The sequence below is a fragment of the Saccoglossus kowalevskii genome, chromosome 6 (assembly GCF_978046115.1).
Source record: "Saccoglossus kowalevskii chromosome 6, keSacKowa6.1, whole genome shotgun sequence".
NCBI lineage: Eukaryota > Metazoa > Hemichordata > Enteropneusta > Harrimaniidae > Saccoglossus > Saccoglossus kowalevskii.
This window is the reverse complement of record NC_140646.1, coordinates 22,670,713-22,691,624: the sequence shown is the minus strand read 5'-3', so window position 1 is coordinate 22,691,624 and position 20,912 is coordinate 22,670,713. Positions and strand designations below refer to the sequence as shown.

Here is a 20,912-nt window from a genome sequence, read left to right as displayed (position 1 = left end):
TGAAAACTGACATCTGCGGTGTCATCATTGCTTATAGCTGTGTGGATAATAAACAATGCATTCAGCGCAATTTGTGAGTTTCACATCAATACGAATGTCCACAACTGGACCTCCTGACCTGAGTTTCACCGGGGTGTCCTCTCAGAACATCGATTATTGGTATCAGTCGAAGTAACGAAATTGGATTATAGTTTAAACAATATATTGTAGTTCGAAGCCTCGTTTGTTATCATTGTTTTTGCATAAACTATTAACATCACCGTGTTATTTTAGTATAAGAGCTAACACAAAAACATACACGAAGAAGAATTTCGTTATTTATATGTATTTCAAACTATCTTAATAACTTATTCTTCAAAGCAAAGGAACTCCACGAGATCCATTCTGAAAATAAATTAAACCGCAAAACTGAACGCACATATATATTGCTAAATACATCGATAAACAACATGCTGTTTTGTAACAGCATAACGGGACCCGCTTTCAAAATATCGACTATGAGAATGGATATAGTAGAGGTGAACATTGTAATATGGTGACGTTAATATGGCAGCGCTTTGAATCAGCCGGTAGAAAGATGGATATTTTTAACATAACTGAGCTGTAGGATAATTCCCTGAAAAAAAAAATCTCATCTGCATGATATTGCAATTGAAGCGCACTGTCAAGTACTTACAAACTCGACAGTGTTTGTGTTTTGGCATGTTTCTCAGATACGTCACATTGGCTACTGGAATTCGACACAATATCAAATTAAAGGAAATACACATAGCCATAGAGACTATATAATCTTGAGATGGGAATATTTAACTATGCTTATCTTGACATCACTCATACAATCTAGGGAGGTTCGAAAGTGTTTTAAGTATATATTTTCCAGCACTCATTACGTTACATTGGCCAAATCATTTAAAGGGCGGCAGTCGTCGCGCCGCGTCCTGTTCGATATGGGACTCGTAGCGACGTATACAACGCGTGTAAAATACATTGTTTATTTACATGAAATTCGAACATGCGCTGCGCGACGACCACCGCGCTTTAAATCTATAATGTACTCTGAAGTCTTATGCGTTAACGGTAACCATTATGCGCCACGTATACCTGTCCCAATGAAAGGCGCCAGTGCATACCACGAATTATCGGGGTTCACCAAAACAGCCGGATTATTAACGCGAATGAAAGCACGTGTGTGGTTTGAGAGGACGACGGTGGCATTGAACGATTCAAACATGGATATATTGTGAAAGTGAGTCAATACACTTCACCCACTGCCTGGTTTACACAGCTAACATGGAGGACGACTTCTTTTATGTCCACCCTGCTGATCGTCTGGGGGATAAAGAATGCGAACACATTGGTTTGGAACTACTTGTTAATACCACAGCAGTAAATTTTTGAGTAAATTTACCCCCCCCCTCCTGTAAGTCGTCAACATTAGTGATACCCAAGGTAGAGTTTACACAATGTCAAGTTTAGAGAATAAAGAACTGAAAATAGTAAAAAGCGATTCAGGTATACAAAGCCAAAACAGTGTCAGGCGATACGCCCGGATTACAGTTACAGGCAAATAACGCAGCCTTCCGCTCATTTTATGGGGAATCACGGCCGTAGCACCGACGTAAACTTCTCCGTGTAATCCCCCAGGCGTGAATGTTACAAAGGAGCGTTTACTCGGCCAGCAGAGAAAAGCTAGATAAACTTCTCAAATTCACGCTATAAACACGGCACTGAAATTGACACACCTTGGGGTAGTTTTCAACAGTGTGATTATCGACACTGTAGAAGTCACACACACACAAACAACAACAAAACATGTGTTATTACGCATTCGACAATTGTACGTGAAATGTTTCAGAAATCCTTATGTTTTTATTACCCAAATAAGATCGTTCAATTTCCCTCTCCAAATACATTTGATTAAGCAATTAATTATTAAATTGATTGGAAGAAAATCATGAATTAGCCCTTAATTTCCACAATAAAAAACATTCCTCATATCATATACATTGCCATGTTGAAACTATAATTTTAGCTAGGCACCTGTCAATACGGTGTGTAACGTTGACCCGTTGATAACAGCCGGCGGCATGACCGGCCAAAAAAATATGTACCACAACGGGTGAAATATGACATGGGTGTGGATCATGAATTACACGGAATATCCGATGTATTAATAATATACACAAGACCTCGTCTAAACAAAACAATAATATAAACCGAGGTATGTGGGTGTCTGGGAACATTTACAAATAAAATGTTTATATAAAAATGCCAATCCGACATGATCGGGCATAATCATTGAGTCATCGCTGTCGGCTACACGCCATTTTGCATAAACTGAACAAGTGGGTATGCGTCTCCTGGACCATGAAAGCTATTCAAAATACAATTGATGTCAACCAAACTGGACTTTGAAATAAAAAAAAAATGAACAATAATTGAAAAATAAAAATAATAATTGTCCTAAGTCAGTTATTATAAAAAGTGTCAGCTGACATGAAAAATGTCCCTTAGGCGTGTACACACGACGAGCTGCAGCGCATATGGAACACGTTGGAGTTGATGTTTCTCTGCCAAGTCCAAAAAGCCTACGTGATTATGTCTACTTCGAGTAATTGAGCGGTAACTCAAACTCGGTTTATTTTACCAAATTCATTGGTATTTACGTTTATTTCGTTAAATGGATGAGTTGGAGTTAGTCATATCACGGTCACCCGAGGCGTCACCCCCGCAGCAGTGAAGGCGTTGATGAGAATCGAAACGTGCGCCTGGCAACGATAATAACACAAATACATTGCAGCTATGACTTACTTACATCTCTTTAACAAATTATTCAAAATGTGTGCATCCAGTCTGCAATATTATAGATGATTGTAAGGCCGAAACTTTAATGAAATCACAGATACACGTGACATTAAAGTACAAGCTATTTTATGCCGTATGTAATTATGGTATGTCGCCGCGACATACGGAGACAAAGAACATGCATTTTGCAATGTTTTGCACTAGCAAATCTACGTCTGTGGGACATTTATTAAAATTACACTGCTCTGCAATCAACATCGAGCATCTTTGTAATCACCTGTGGCAGTATTACTGGTGTAGAATCGAAAAGAAATTATTTTCACAGTTCACAGTTTTACAATTACTTAGTTTGTAGTCCGGTTCAATGTGTTCGTATGCAGTTTCCGAATACAATGGCGAAATATAAAAGGTGTGTAGTTTCGAAATAAATATATATATATATATATATATATACACGTTATACCGAAGAATTATATTTATATGATTTTGACTGGACTATGCTTTTTATCGTTAACTATCTCTACCCTACGATATAGGGTTCTGTTTTTACAAATCCTCGTTGTAAGTCGGGTTAGAATTTCATATCGCATTTTCATAATTGACTGACTTTATCGATACACAGTACCTAATCTAAATCAAGGCAAAATTGGCATGTATAAAGAAAAGAGTCGACATCCCACCATGGAAAATACATTTTGCTTCTTCGATAAAAAATAAGTCTGTTGTTGAAAATACAGACTATTTATGTCAGCATTGCATGCTATATCGTCTTCGAAATACTCAAACATTATTGTGGAAGTTTTCTTTTAACATCGAGCTAACAAATATCAGTACAAATTTGAACAGAACTGTCCAAAAAAAAAATATTTTTTGATAGAGTACAGGAACGTGCAATTGAAGCAATGAATTATGGAATAAAGGCAAGCCTTTCCAATTTCATTTTGTTTTCAGAGTTTTATCTCCACAATGTGTTGTACAAATGTGGAATATTGTACAGTAATTTTAGCCGTCCAATTTTTTAAATCACAATAACATTTATTACATTAACCCTGAAATTAAAAAAAAACAGCCCTAAAATATGAATTCACTGTAATACTAGTACTTAGAAACGCCATATTTATGGGTTTCTCAGAATTGCCTTTTTAGTACATACATTTGAAGAAAAGAAAAAAACATGCAGCCAGTGATTTTAATTTGGATCTTAAATATCGTATTATACACACCTAACGCTGCCGATTTGACAGAGATATTTTATACCACCCGAGCGGCTACTGCCTCGCATACAATTGTGGTGCGTTTTATCCGTTCCATGTTCGACTAAAGTCCACCAACGTTTAAACAATGTCATCTTGACAACGGTGTAATGCGATTATCAATTTATGTTGCATTTCAGGACGTGCTCACCGACTTAACAGAGTTTGGTTGAAGCTCGGGAACACATACACTACGATACCTGTATTAATACATATTAACACTGTTCCTAAGATATCAAATTTTCCACGCTGAAACTACTTGTACTTTGTCGGAGCGACGGCTCTGCTCGCCGCGTCTGTGAGCTCGCACCGTCCCGCTGATGTCTGCTGCTAACGCGTAAGTCTTCTGGCATCATGGTAGAGTACACTATGGCAGCCGTAGATGGTTTAACCGCCACGGAGGCTTGTGTGGCCTGGTGGGAATGTAGTTGGTGTGTCGTGCCGCTGATGTGACTATGCGCGCGGACGTGTTGTTGGAGAGCCTCCATCGCCGGGTACCTGTAACCGGACTGCAGGAGACTTTGGTAATAAGCAGGAATGATCGCGTGGTGCGCTGTAGCGGCTACCGCAACAGGAGAGAAAGCATGCAGACCCGTACTGGGGACAGGGTAACCGAGCAATTTTCGTTCATATAAATGTTGTTGCTGCTGCTGCTGCAAAATGAGTCTTTGGTGCTCGATACCATTTACCGTCGAAAATCCGTTGTGCCAGTGCGAAGGAGCCGACACCGCCACAGTGTGGAGTAGATGAGTCTCATCGTCCGATGATTTTCCAAGGATATTATCAATAGCGAAGGGACTGTTGAATTTTTTCTCTCCTGCAACCGCGATATGATGGCCAGTCAATCCAATCTCCTTGCTCTTTTTCGACTTTTTCCTGTTGATTCTTTTTCTTCTGCGCCGAAAGACGCCGTCGGCGAAAGTATACTCACTGTTGCAATTGATTGTCCAGTAGTTGTCCTTTCCCCAAGGACGAGACGGGTCACGAAGGACTTTCGTGAAACATTCGTTGAGAGAGAGATTATGTCGGACCGAGTTCCGCCAACCCGTGTAACTACCGCGAAAGAAGGGATATTTCTTCATCAGGTAGTCGTTGATCTCTGCCAAAGTTAATTTCCTGGTAGGCGATTCTTGTATTGCCGCAGCAATTAGTGCAATGTACGATAACGGTGGTTTGGGGTGTCGGTGGTATGTCGCCTTTCCTGACGAATTCCCAGAAGTAGTTGTCGTTGTTGTTGTGCTTGTGGAGATGGTATTTTCTATGTTTCTGTCTTCCATTAAATTGTCCTCGTGACTTTGATCATCAGACCGGTATGACAGCTCATCTTTAATACTGTGTTCGTTGTCTGACAAATCCATTTTCAAAATGATGTTCTCATTTTCGCTTGACGCAACTACACTTCTTGAAGGAACTATAATAGTTGATGGATCTGCTGTTTCGGGCATCTTCGGTCCGATGTCTCTTTCCAACTTCGTTTTTAAAAATACCAGGTATAATTATTGTCAAAAACGATCCTTATCGAAAATGATTTCGTTACCATAGGATGTCGAAAACCAAAGTGCCCGCCGGATGACACTCACTAATCAGTATGTACTCCGCACATAAAGTTTGTAAATCTTCAGTGCGATGATGGCATTCACTCAGTGGTGTCTTCCTGTTATATACACCACAACCGTATACTGTGTATATAAGGCCTGGTGTGGAAAGTTATTGCCCTGCCTAGCAATTGCCTCGAAATGGCAAGCGTAGCAAAGGATGGATGGTGTTTTTGAAGCAGTATGTCGGCAGCAGGCGTGGCACACGTCCAATAAATTATGGCCGCCCTAAGTTGCTGTTATTTTTTCCTATGGCCGTCATATTGAATGAAGGTATTGATATCACTAATTCGACTACCACAGGGAGTGAAGAATTGTCTGCACTTTAAGATGAAGAGGACAGCTAAATTGGTTAATCCGTGCTTATACTATTATATGTTAAGTGGTCGTGCCTGCAAGTTGCGGCATCATTCGCCCAAATAATACATTTAAATTACTGGGGAGGACAAAGAACTGCCGCGCATGTTGAGTGTGTACATAACATCAAGGCGAACAATTGAATTTTTTTATGTTGTTTTGTGCGCGTATTTTCTTCTTGATTGCTAAAATTTGCAGCCAAATTTACGAATTGGGACGATCATGACACGACGTGATGTCGTTGACTTCTTCTCATTCACTGCATTTCTTGAGTCCGCAAATCAATTATTTACTAATTATTGATTTTGATATTGCAGGATCATCAATCAATGGCAGACAAGTCTAGTCCATCCTATTCCAATAGCAGGACGCTGAACACTGTTGATACCATAGGGACATCAATGCCCTTTCTCGTCCCATCTCTCTCTCTCTCTCTCTCTCTCTCTCTCTCTCTCTCTCTACCCAGCGAGTCTTCTGAGAGCTTTAACGTGGTTTTGCCACACACACCTGGTGAGTTTCCATTCAAACACTTAGGGGAGCTGGAGTCATTTGCAAACCAGAAAACAGACCGCCCCCTAATCCTCGTCGCTGATACCCGATACACAAGGTTTTGTTGCCTGCATACAAGATGCAGGTAGCTTTACTTCTCTGTGTTCCACCCGACACAATTTCAAATCGTGTGTAAGACAATGGAGAGTATGTTTGATTAAAAAAACAAAGGAAAATGTAAGAGAATTCACACAAAAAAAGCATAAGTCAATAAACTTATACATTAAGTCGGCTGTCATAACGATTGCCACATAATTGAGGACCTTTCCATCCAGACTTTCACATTTGCTACCTTAAGCAGATTATATGATAACGTTTGGGAGTAAGTTGGCAAACAACAAGTGACTCTGTGCGACCTCTGCCAGCCAGGTGACTTCATTTAGTCGCAGGTTTGGCCCAATGCGGAGACGAGGAAGCCTTGGGGTGTGTCATAAAATGTGACAGACACGAATGCGACCGAATGATTCGCTTCGTTTCACTATTTTACCAACCTTGTTAGCATTCTTCCGTCTTTTAGTAGTTGGGAGTTTAAATAGCAGAGCCGCGCTTTAAGTTTTTAGCAGCCAGCAGCAGATTACGATGCATGAACACGGCTTACCAACAAGCTACCATTGACAGAATTTGTTCATTTCTCATGCCCTGTTTTGTAAACATCGATTAATAACCGGCCAGTCATGTTTGTTTCCTATCTTGTCACTTTCCATATGATGAATGGGCAACGCAAACGCAAAGCAAACGAGAGGTGGCAGCTGTTTCCATGGCAGCCAAGAGGGTCAGAGTTGACACGGCGCGGCTTACGTCAACAGTTTTTCGTTGGGAGTGTAAATCGGAAGCTGTCATGTTTAATCTAGTTAAACGTAACCAGGAGAAATGTTTAGAATTGAGAAATATTCTAACCAGCTACCCGAATTCATCATATCATATACTATCATTACTAATATTACGAGGCGAGGGCTCTTAAACAAATAGAAAAAGAAATTGTTTAATTTTGCGCTAAATTAGAAACTGAAGGTGTTTGATTGATGACTTGGTTTGCTTAACAATCATCGAGAACACGATGGGCGAACGAGTTCTATATGCGAATGCTAAGTATTACCGCATATATGGCCGCACCGTGGAAAGCCCGTTGATATCAAACCGTTATAGTATCTGGTATTTCTGGGGGAAAGCTGCACCAAATATGAGCATTTTTGGATAATTCGAACGTATCTGCCATGCGTAATTTAAATTTCTCGCGCATTTTATCGAGACAGTGACATTGCTCGAAAATGCCGTTGAGTCATCGCCCTTTCGCAGTGATCACATGGCAGTGGACGTCTACGCGGCGCGTTTTAATTAAATAATTAAAGATTTAATGATGGAATAATATATATTTTTTTCAGAAAATGTATCCCCATAAAAAACGAACGTTCAAATGTTAAATTTAAAATGTCCCGTCATTCCAAGCGTTATTAGGAAACGTTTCCCAATCATGTTGGCTAGCGTCGCTGTTTCCGTCTCATTTAGATCGCTGGTTCATAAGTATACAGTACTCACAAGCGATTTTCAGTAACAGGGTTTAGGTGTATTGCGCCCTCTAGTGACAACGTGGGTGTTGTATTCTCTGCATACTGGATTGGTAAAAATCGTCGCATGTACAAAACATCCAAGCTACTCCATCATTGCAAACACCCTCAAAAAACTAATGAGTGAATTCCCGTGCACTATGAGATCTCGCGTGACGCGTGAAAGGCGCTATACGTACTTCTACCGCAAAAATCTAATGATTTAATTTTCGATTTTTTTTATATAGCTCAATGTCGCAATTCCTATCTTTCAGAGAGAATATGACGTTGAGATATCTTTAATTCATCAAAATTGACCATCATATAGCACATTTCTAAGCGTGGAAATACCCCCCAAATGTTGTTATGTTCCGTTTCACGCATACTGTGAGATCTCGCAATGATCGGAAAATGATTTGATTGAAATTGGCTGCCAAAAAAACAATACCACACCTGTACGTGATATAATGTGAGCGGAATACAACCCGAGAAATATTGAATTGGACATTGCAATGTGATTTAACACAGGTTATTGGTTTGTGTACATTCGGGTTTCTATCTATGGCAACTAGGTACTCCAAAACATGCACAAAATATTGTTTGTTATCGTTCTATTTTTTAATGTTCATATACTAGTCAGTTACGTAAACAAGGTCAGTTACGAAAACGGTGTTAGATACTAACTGGTCAGTTACGAACACAAGGTTACATAATAGTCATTTGCGAAAACGGTGTTAGATACTAGTTGGTTACGAATACAAGAGGAGATACTGGTCAGTTACGAGAACAAGGATATATGCTAGTCAATTACGAACACAAGATTAGATACTAGTTAGTTAAGAAAACAAGGTTAGATACTAGTCAGTTACGAACACCAGGTTAGATACTAGTCATTTACAAACACAAGGTTAGATACTAGTCAGTTACGAACACTATGTTAGATACTAGTCGGTTACGAAAACAAGGTTAGATACTAGTCAGTTACGAAAACAAGGGTAGATACTAGTCAGTTACGAAAACAAGGTCAAATACTAGTCAGTTACGAATACAAAGTTACTTACTAGTCATGTACGAACACACTGTTAGATACTAGTCAGTTACGAAAACAAGTTTAGATACTAGTCAGTTACGAACACAAGGTTAGATACTAGTCAGCTACGAAAACAAGGTTAGATACAAGTCAGTTACGAAACCAGGGTTACATACTAGTCATTTACGAAAACAAGTTTAGATACTAGTCAGTTACGAACACATGATCAGATACTAGTCAGTTACGAACACACGGTTAGATACTAGTCGGTTATGAAAACAAGTTTAGATACTAGTTGGTTACGAACACACGGTTAGATACTAGTCAGTTACGAACACAGGGTTAGATACTAGTCAGTTACGAACACAGGGTTAGATACTAGTCAGTTACGAACACAGGGTTAGATACTAGTCAGTTACGAACACACGGTTAGATACTAGTCGGTTATGAAAACAAGTTTAGATACTAGTTGGTTACGAACACACGGTTAGATACTAGTCAGTTACGAACACAGGGTTAGATACTAGTCAGTTACGAACACAGGGTTAGATACTAGTCAGTTACGAACACACGGTTAGATACTAGTCGGTTATGAAAACAAGTTTAGATACTAGTCAGTTACGAACACAGAGTTACTTACTAATCAGTTACGAACACAGGGTTAGATACTAGTCGGTTATGATAACAAGTTTAGATACCAATCAGTTACGAACACAGAGTTACTTACTAGTTCGTTACGAACACAGGGTTAGATACTAGTCAGTTACGAACACAGGGTTAGATACTAGTCAGTTACGAACACACGGTTAGATACTAGTCAGTTACGAAAACAAGGTTAGATACTAGTCAGTTACGAAAACAAGGTTAGATACTAGTCAGTTACGAACACAAGGTCAAATACTAGTCAGTTACGAATACAAAGTTACTTACTAGTCATGTACGAACACACGGTTAGATACTAGTCAGTGTCGAAAACAAGTTTAGATACTAGTCAGTTACGAACACACGTTAGATACTAGTCAGTTACGAACACAAGGTCAAATACTAGTCAGTTACGAACACAGAGTTACTTACTAGTCATTTACGAAAACAAGTTTAGATACTAGTCAGTTACGAACACAAGGTTAGATACTAGTCAGCTACGAAAACAAGGTTAGATACAAGTCAGTTACGAAAACAGGGTTACATACTAGTCATTTACGAAAACAAGTTTAGATACTAGTCAGTTACGAACACATGATCAGATACTAGTCAGTTACGAACACACGGTTAGATACTCGTCGGTTATGAAAACAAGTTTAGATACTAGTTGGTTACGAACACACGGTTAGATACTAGTCAGTTACGAACACAGGGTTAGATACTAGTCAGTTACGAACACAGGGTTAGATACTAGTCAGTTACGAACACACGGTTAGATACTAGTCGGTTATGAAAACAAGTTTAGATACTAGTTGCTTACGAACACACGGTTAGATACTAGTCAGTTACGAACACAGGGTTAGATACTAGTCAGTTACGAACACAGGGTTAGATACTAGTCAGTTTCGAACACAGGGTTAGATACTAGTCAGTTACGAACACACGGTTAGATACTAGTCGGTTATGAAAACAAGTTTAGATACTAGTCAGTTACAAACACAGAGTTACTTACTAGTCAGTTACGAACACAGGGTTAGATACTAGTCGGTTATGATAACAAGTGTAGATACTAATCAGTTACGAATACAGAGTTACTTACTAGTCCGTTACGAACACAGGGTTAGATACTAATCAGTTACGAACACACGGTTAGATACTAGTCAGTTACGAACACACGGTTAGATACTAGTCGGTTATGAAAACAAGGTTAGATACTAGTCAGTTACGAACACAGAGTTACTTACTAGTCATTTACGAAAACAAGTTTAGATACTAGTCAGTTACGAACACAAGGTTAGATACTAGTCCGTTACGAACACAGGGTTAGATACTAGTCAGTTACGAACACACGGTTAGATACTAGTCGGTTATGAAAACAAGGTTAGATACTAGTCAGTTACGAACACAGAGTTACTTACTAGTCATTTACAAAAACAAGTTTAGATACTAGTCAGTTACGAACACAAGGTTAGATACTAGTCAGTTACGAACACAGAGTTACTTACTAGTCAGTTACGAACACAGGGTTAGATACTAGTCGGTTATTAAAACAAGTTTAGATACTAGTCAGTTACGAACACAGAGTTACTTACTAGTCATTTACAAAAACAAGTTTAGATACTAGTCAGTTACGAACACAAGGTTAGATACTAGTCAGTTACGAACACAGAGTTACTTACTAGTCAGTTACGAACACAGGGTTAGATACTAGTCGGTTATTAAAACAAGTTTAGATACTAGTCAGTTACGAACACAGAGTTACTTACTAGTTCGTTACGAACACAGGGTTAGATACTAGTCAGTTACGAACACACGGTTAGATACTAGTCGGTTATGAAAACAAGGTTAGATACTAGTCAGTTACGAACACAGAGTTACTTACTAGTCATTTACGAAAACAAGTTTAGATACTAGTCAGTTACGAACACAAGGTTAGATACTAGTCAGTTACGAACACAGGGTGAGATACTAGTCAGTTAAGTAAGATATGAGTCAGTCACAAAAACAAGTGCTAAGCTCTCACTAGAAAAAGTATACTTAGACCCAAAATCATGTTACTTCCAACTTTCCTAGCCATAATATTACTCTGCCACCTCTAATACTAAAATACTATTCCATCGAGACTCCTCCACGCCTCGACTGGTGGTCAGAAACGTAGAGGCTGACGTAATTGTAAGTATTGGCCAATTGGATGACCAGCAAAAATGATTTTCAAAAGATTTCCGACATGACGATACAAGTGCATTGTGCGTCACAGCGCCACCAATCAGGGGTTTGGTCAGCTAATTTTGTTCAGATTGTTTTCGAGGGGCCCCCTCTGCCCCCGATGCCGCCGCCACTGAATAATAGTTTAGGCAATTCAAAGACAGTACTGTCGGCGATTTAGGCTTAAAAAAATATACAATTAGACAAAGCACACAGTCTATCTAGATAAGGTGTGTTCAGACACCAAGGTATATGGGCAATCTCACAAGACCGTTTCTAGGATAATATTATAGGCCTCCCATTTTTCGCGTCACGATGTGTTTGATGTGGCTCCGTGTGACGTATATGACGCATGAAAATCGTGGCATTGTTTGCTTACAAGAAACTCGTAGTGCGCCTCGTCGTGGCGGCGTTTTAAAGCTATTCGTTTGTTTAATGTATGCACATGTGCAATCTAGAGAATTGTAAAGCCGCGCTTTAAAAAGATAAGTGTTCGCTCTATAACAGAACAAATCAGCAAAAAGTTGGGACAGACTCAAGTTGAGACAGTATTATTTGCATCAGAGTTCACAGATTTTGTTTGCGTTTAGTAATTTTCATTCGGCTACCTGTCGTAAATTAAGCATCACGCCACGGGATTGGTAATGTATGTTCAATGTACTAGTATTATGGGAGGGAAATTCATATATTGAATATAATGGATAATATTAACACATTGGAAATTAACTGAAATAAAATTGAGGATTTATACCAATATATGACATTTTTTTCTATGTCACCGAACACAATTTCGAGGTACAAAAATATTATAACACGAGTGCAAACATTTAATAAACAATTTATATTTTGGACACATAGACTGTAATATCGACTTTGATTTGGAATATACCTAGATATGATGGTGTGACCGAGCGTAAACATGGCCATACTCACCACATACTTAAATGGTTTTGTTATAATTACCTCAAATATCTAGAAATCGCCATACATGTATTCACCCCAGCACCTCCATTCAGACGCATTCTATTCGTTCGCCGTTGGGGGCGACCGCCAACGAAGCTGATTTTGTTTACATTTTTTTAACAATGTAATTTGAGCAGCAACGACCTTTGCGGTATTAATTTAGGAAATACGTGTCCATAAGTAATGTACCATCGAATATGTAGGATAATAGTTTGCAGACGGCTGATAAAAGAAATGTTAGTTGACCAAAAATTCATTTCCCAGCTGCCGAGAGGTTGTTTTCGTACGCGTAGCATGAACATGAACACATTTTTCTGAACCACGAATTTAAAGCGGGGAGTCGTCATCTGCGCATGCGTCAGATGGCCATAGCGTGTCACTGTTTACAAACAAGCTTCTACCCAGGAGCCTTTGAGTTTTTAGCGTGTGTTGTTATCGTCGCTTGGGACTCAATTCCCGCGCGTGTGCAGGTGACGACCCTCCCGCTTTAAACTCAGTATTACTTGGAATAAAAGCTATGATAAAACATAAATAACACGTAGATCGTACCTGGAACATTGATAAATATATTTTGTTTATTTGACTATACATCCATGATGAATTGACCTACAATTGTTGTAGTTCGACTGTTTCCGGTGGAGTGAACACGTGTAGTTTGGAGACTGCCGCTGAATTCATAAAACTAGATAGATGTTCCAATTGGGATAAGCACAGATTGAACAGCCCTATCTGAAGCGAATAGTCACATAGCAGTGGAAGTTACGTCATCCTTATTTTTGACTTTCACACATTCTAAAGTAAATATTCTTAGTTAGCGAGCTGCATTGTGGGAGTTCCTCTATGTCGCACGGCTTCAAACTTCCATTTGGGATCTCACAAGAAGATAATAATTTCAACATATATTTTACCATCGCTTTTCAAATTATTCAATTCATTTCTGATGTTTGTATTATATTGTGATCTAGTTGTCTGAAATTTTCAAATTTCAAAACATTTCGTTGTACTTTTGTATCCTTTGTATAATTCAGTCTGTGAAACTTCGTTAAAAGTAATATCACAATATTAAAGCGGGGGAGTCTTCGCCTGCGCATGCGCCTTGCGCCCATGAGCCTCTGCGTTTTTGGCGTGTGTTGTTATTGTCGCGGCTTGGGACTCAATTCCAGCGCGTGCGCAGGTGACGACCCTCGACGATTCTTCTTCGTATGTGTATACTGTATATGTGTGTGTTGTTTGTGAGAATATACCAAGGTGAACGTAATGTCACGCCACTTTGAACTTTAGATGAACTATGCATGCAAAGTATTCTTATTGAAACAATACTTCGCGTCAATAATGGACAGCCCCGGGAGAATAGAACCGAGCTGAATGGGGCGTTTTATTATTATTATTATAATTATTGACCTTTATTGCAGATCAAGCTAATAGACATAATATAGAAATCTAAAATTGGCAAAACATATATAATGACATAGAATATTACACATATTTCCGTTTTCTTCACATATGCCCGATGAGTGATTTATAAAAAAAAATATCACAGTTCAAAATATTCTTTAAAATATAGTTGGTACTCGGCAAAATGTGCTTAGAAAAAATAAAACATCATTTGTCTAAGCTTAAATTTGAAAATTGTCTACATGTAACGAAGCAAATGTCTCTGGAATACATGTACTGCTTATGATCATTGTGGGATATATTATATAACATAATAACTGCATTATTTTAAGCTACACGAATTGCATGCATGTTTGCCACATTGTAATTACAGATGAATACAATACAGGGTTGAACAGTAACTACGAAAAGGACGTAAATACTAGTATACCAATATAAGAACAGCTACCAAATCTACGCACGTAACGCACCAGCAGATTGGCTCTAACGTAGCCACCACGCAGCTAGTTTTTTTAAATACAAGTATTGTCCTGTGTAAAATAATATCCTAAATAATAATACACACTAACAATTTTAAGGGGCTACCTATTAAGATACACGTGGGGGGCACGCCAAATGCCGGGGGTCAGGGGTATATATACAAACTGATTTATTGATATTAAACATAATATCAAACTCAAAAACATATTTCTTACAAGCGTTCACAATACGTTTAAGATTTAACGTGATCGTCTACATAGAACATATGATCAATATCGTTAAGATCAAGACCAACACTAATAATTAAGATTAAGATTAACGTTGAAGATTGAAAAGCGAAGGCGTGAGTACTCCCCCCCCCCTCTTGCCGCACCCCGTTTGAAACAACAATGTAGCTAATTTGCTGACTATTATAACCACAGTCACTCTTCTAGGACGGTTAGGAAGCGCCGCGTCGTTCTATTGTAACTACCCTCGTCTCCATAAACATTGAAACAAAAGCGGTGTTAACGAGCTAAGACGTCATTAGCATAAAACTAGCGACGGAAAACACGCGATAAATCATGAGACATTGCGAGAGTTGCGTCATTTTTTCCCACAAAGCATTGCAATACGTGGCACTTTACCCTTTCACCGAAGAGCAGACTCAAACACGGAAATAAACATGCTTTGTATATACACGTTTTTCCCCCGAGAAAATCTTGCTGTCTTGTATGGCATTCTGAAATTATTAATAGTTAATAGAATACTTATTATATACATTAGTATATCACCCACAAAATTCCCACACACAAATTAACATCCGGGTATTTTATCCTGTCTCGCCCCTGTCTCGACTGAATCAAAAAGCAGTGCGAAATAAACCGTTCATAAAGTTGTCACAAAGTAAAGTCATAACAAAAAAGTATTCAAACGAAACTAAATATGACTCGTAGCACCGATACAGCTGAACGGGATGTGTATCAGTCGTCAAATAAAGCGAATGGAGGGATATGAAAACACAACAATCAAAAATCTCTTACGTCCGATTACTTCCATTGAAAACCATGCATTAAAGCAACATGGCGACCACCTCCATAGACGATGAAAACATGCAAAATTTCGCCATAAAGTGAATATAAAAACACACAAAAATAGCGAGAATGGACAAAGGAATATTGTAAAGGTTTGCAGATATCAATGTTTTTAGCGATAAAGTTGTTTTTACACTGAGCGAGGGGTTTATTTTACGGACCGAAAGACGTTTAGAGATCGAGAGAAAGAGACTGTCAATAAAACACCGTTTTTCTCGAGTAGAGTAACTGTGTTATAACAGTACATTAAAAGCGTCACAAAAATCGTAAAAACTTGACCAGCAATTAACGTTTAAACCTTGTGACTTATCTGGGACTGTCACATTTGTTTGGACCGGGAGGCTTTTTGTCCAGTGTCGCAGAGGCGACGGCAGGAAATTTTGCATGCGGAGGTGAGATCTGAAATCTACACCCTCTGAAACGCTATTTCCTGCATTTTGAGGGGCAAATTTTGCTAACACAAATGTTTTCAGCTTGATTGCTGCCCCCCCCCCCGGCCGTGCCGCCGCCACTGAGATGTTTTGTCCGGGAGACAAACACCGATTCGTTAACACGGCGATAAACGGTCCATCATTTCACAAACCGGCGGTATATATTTGATAATGTTTGAGCGAAAATAGCGGAAATAAAACACTGTGGAAAATTAATTAACGTTTAGAGTATGCCCTGTATTAATATGTGTACATGTACATATCACGCTGCGTAGTACGAAATATTAGGTTAAATTCCACGTGAGGACAATGACTGCGATACGAGACCACCAATAATCTTAATCGACATGAGTATGAGTAATACCGATCGACAGTTTCTGTCCCGAATATGAAACGTATTACATGGTCAAACCGAAATTTTATAAGTTACATGTATTGTATTGAAGCAGTAGTATTTTAAAATCACAGTGCCAAAGTATATCATATGCATATTCAACTTCCCAACAGCATTGTTCCCCTGACACATTTAATGTGTGTGTTTTTGTTTGTTTGACAAAACGTCTCCCGGACCACAGTTCTTCTATCCATGATAGAAAGACAGTGCCCGGACAAATCGTTTCCCGAGTTTTAATTCATGCGTCGAGTGTTTTTAATTTGTGCACCGGTGACGATGACAGTCAAACCTATTACATATTGTTTTAATTCAAACGTCGCATTTCTACGAAATACCTTCTTTATTCTACAAATTGTCTAAGATCAATTATTGGAAATACGTTACTATTTCTCCTTACCGAATTTCGAAACAACAACAACGAAAGAATTGTGTACAATTAGTGTGTTCACACTCGGATTTACCGCGGCCAAAGTATTCACCACCGAAACGTCGGCCCTAGAAAAACATTCGAATATACTTCAAACGTATTGCTTGTTTAAACAAGATTTAATATGTGAAAGATATCTTTCTGCTATTTCGTTGGCTACTCCTGTCTATTCATGTGCTATAACTAGACTTAGAATTTCCTGTCATCCCCTAGAAATTGAAAATGGTAGAACATTGAGTATTCCACGTGACCAAAGGTTATGTCCATTTGGTTGCAGGGTCACAGAGGACGAATACCATTTCACTATGATTTGTCCAAAATATGAAGCAATTAGACAAAAATTCTTACCAAAATAGTATTGTTCGGCACTAACCAAGATGAAATTCATTGCATTACTACAGAGTACTAACTCGTATATTTTATTAAGTTTGGGTAAATATTTGTTTAAGAGTTTTCATTAACAGAGAAACTGAAATGGAAGTATGATTTGAAGTATATGTATCTTGTAATTTTAAAGCGACCGTGTGTAATTTAAGTTTTGAAATGTAACAGTACTTTAGGCCGGTGGCCATATAGTGCGGAATAAAGAAATAATAATAATACAGCATTGGTTGACTAATAACGGGCTTACATTGGATAAAAACAAGACTAAGTGCATGTTTTGGGAAACTTTTGGAAATTTATTGTACATAAACATAGCAAATTCAATGATTACTAAGTATATGTCCAGAAACTTACATAACTTGGCGTATGGTTTGGGACAATTGAGAAAACAAAATGAGTAACAAAATTTCTGGAATGTTAATATTGAGCAGACGTCGGCGGTTTATCCTAAAATATATTGCAAACCTGCTCTTCAATTCAAAGGTGTCACCTGTGTTTGAGCTCAGACTAAATTTTACTAGCCTGAGGTTTGAGTATGCAGACTGTGTACGTCATAACTGTACACGAGGTAAAACAAAAGCGAGGTCTATTCGAAAGTGTAAGACAGAATGATTGTTATGTAAATTAGGTTGGTTGTCATGTGAACAATACATGTACATGTCTGAGCACAAGTACATGTACTTAGTACTCGCTCTCATTTTTAGCACCCCCTTCGTTACCTTAACGATCCAGTCTTGTTTCATCTTCGCAAAACTACATTACTAGGCAAGCTAATCGCAGTGGATTGCATGTGCATTCCTACATCAAAAACGTAAATAAATAAAAGGGGAAATAATTGTCAAAGTGCTAAAACGTGGACTCGTAATAATTGAGAGACTCCTAACATTTTTAAATCCAATTTTATAAAAGTTATATTTGTTGTAATTCTAAGCTATATTTAGTCTTCCTTATTTCATTTTGTATACTATTTTGCAACACTTTAAATGTGCGTAAATATATATATGTTATAGGTCCTCAACAGAAAACATTTATATAATGATATTAGGTAAATAAATAGATAAACAGAAATTTAAAAAAGGGAATGGAGAGACAGAGGTAATATAATCGCCTTTATTTGGACCATGAAATTAAAAGCAAGCCTGCAACGTATGTTTGAATAATGTAGAAATCATTAACTTGGAATGTTTTGTGGTTAATATCAATGCCTATAACCCTTCAAATACTGATTTCCAGTTTGCGGAAGTTAATCAAGCATGTACGCATGTAGGCGGGAACTCAGGGCGGGAACTAAAGGGTGTTAGGCTGGAAATGGGAGGGGTCGTACTTTCATTTGTTAGCTACATAGGAAGTAACAGCTTCTAATTGGTATTTGGACATTAATTGGCCTTCATCAAGACATGATTGTTTTACGAGATTACATGGGATTAACATGTGCTGATTAATTTTGGATGTCAGGCAGGATTAAGATCTGTCAGCGGGATCAATCTCTGTGAACAGAGAAGAGTGACGTGATCAACTTCATTTTTCTGAATAAAAAAAAAACTCTGTTGACTTATCGAAATAATTAAATGTTTTGCATTTTCGCGCTCACTCCAGACTTTTGTTAGCTCTGCCATTCGGAGTATTTTTAAACTTGAAACATAAAAACTTAAAACGGCTAATGTATGAATCTACTAGTACATTTGTACATGGTCGTGTTAGTACGTTCATGATTTATGTGTGACCACATATATCCGCGAAATCTGAATACACGTAGAATGTTGTGAATAAATAGTAACAATGGTCTTTGGACGAAAACGTCGTGCACTGGAAAATGGTCCGTTTTGATGGTAGTATGATAATGAAATTTGTTCCGAATGTAGGAACTTAGGACAACGACATTTTCGGTCTGCATTTCAAACCCAAACTATTTTGACCAGGCTTTGTGCAGAAGGCGGATTTCGTATGTTTCTAAGTAATTCGTATGTTCTCAGACAACTAATAATTCGTTTCCTAGGGAATGTTTTATTAACATGGTGGCCGAAACTTCCGTGAGCGAAAGCGAAACTTCCCCGTGCATTCCGTTGTTGTAGAAATTCGACGATGATTGTGTGTATCACGTTTAATGATGCTCTGTCGGGGTATCTAGAAGCGATGGTGCGTTTTGCGACGTGCCGGGGTTACACGGCAAAAAAAAAACTTCCCTGATACATTCGTGGCATTTGCGCCTGCATCAGATAAACGTGTAGGCACGTTCATGATTGACAAGAATCTCAATGGGATAATCTCTATTTTGAAGTGTGTGCACAAATTTACCAAACCAGCTGCCCCGCCTCTGTTATTTTAGCGTCAAATGTGAAAATCCGTTCGCTTGGTTGACATTTGAGTGACATGGCACCTTCTCGGTGAAGAATCAATTTCGGAGAAGTTTAGACATTTAAAAAAAATGTCTGTTATAATGATACTAATACGAATCTGACTTGTATCGTTCTAGTGTTTTGTCTTTTCACTGTCGGGGACGGTGGTCTATAGTCTAGCACCACTGAAAAAAAAAGTCTAGCACAGTCGACTGTCTAACCATATTGTTTATTTTCCGATTTAAGATATGACCACGAGGGCGTCCCCACACCTACTTTCTCTTTGTTTGGAGGTGTGAATTGGCGTCTTAGGATGTCTCAGGAACACGTAAAAGAGAGAGTGAAACCTCACAACCGCATTCGTCCGGTCCGCTCCGCGCTCTCTCTCTCGAACGGTACGCTTATATCTCCACCATGAAAGACCAAGACATCGGCGAAACTTCGCAAGGCTCGGCTTCATCGACAACGAGTGGGTTTACTCGTCCTCACTACCGTCGCAGAAACAAACCACCCTTCTCATACGCAGAACTCATCAGCTTGGCAATTTTGTCTTCTGATTTCAAGAAACGGACTCTCCGTGAAATTTGTGAGTATCTCGAGTGCACGTTTCCCGTCTTCCAAGGGGAGTACACGGGATGGAGAAACAGTGTCCGACACAACCTCTCTGCCAGCGGCCGTTTCGTTAAAGTTCTTCGCGATCGCAAACGTCCATTTGGGAAAGACAACTACTGGGCCATAAAGCCCAATACTAAGCACGATATACAAAAAATGCAAGAGAGGCTTGATGAATATCTCTCATCGAGCAAGGGTAAAAACACTGCGAATGAGCGAAAAGAAAGACGACCGAACACGTCGCCTGCATCGGGCACTGTTAGGAACAAACAACTCCCGGTCGCGCCACGCCAGAAAGCTCCACACTCCGGTGTCTCTGTGTATGATAAGACACCACGAACCGAAGCATCAATGGACACGTACCGAAATCATTCTTTCACAAACTTCCAACAGCCACGTACGGTGACACTGCAACACGACCAGTATTACTACGACTA

At 38.9% G+C, this 20,912-nt stretch overlaps 1 protein-coding gene across 1 annotated transcript; it reads right to left on the bottom strand.

Moving 5' to 3' along the window:
- Positions 1 to 1,835: 1,835 nt before the first annotated feature.
- LOC100328992 (fork-head box Q1 transcription factor) lies at positions 1,836 to 5,831 on the bottom strand. Its single transcript, XM_002732960.4, has one exon. It carries the CDS (start codon positions 5,501 to 5,503, stop codon positions 4,286 to 4,288), a length of 1,218 nt encoding a protein of 405 aa, XP_002733006.1. The 5' UTR covers positions 5,504 to 5,831; the 3' UTR covers positions 1,836 to 4,285.
- Positions 5,832 to 20,912: the final 15,081 nt, after the last annotated feature.

Bases quoted from the DNA above. Each gene is read 5' to 3' on its own strand.
- LOC100328992 (XM_002732960.4), bottom strand. From the start codon at position 5,503: ATGCCCGAAACAGCAGATCCATCAACTATTATAGTTCCTTCAAGAAGT.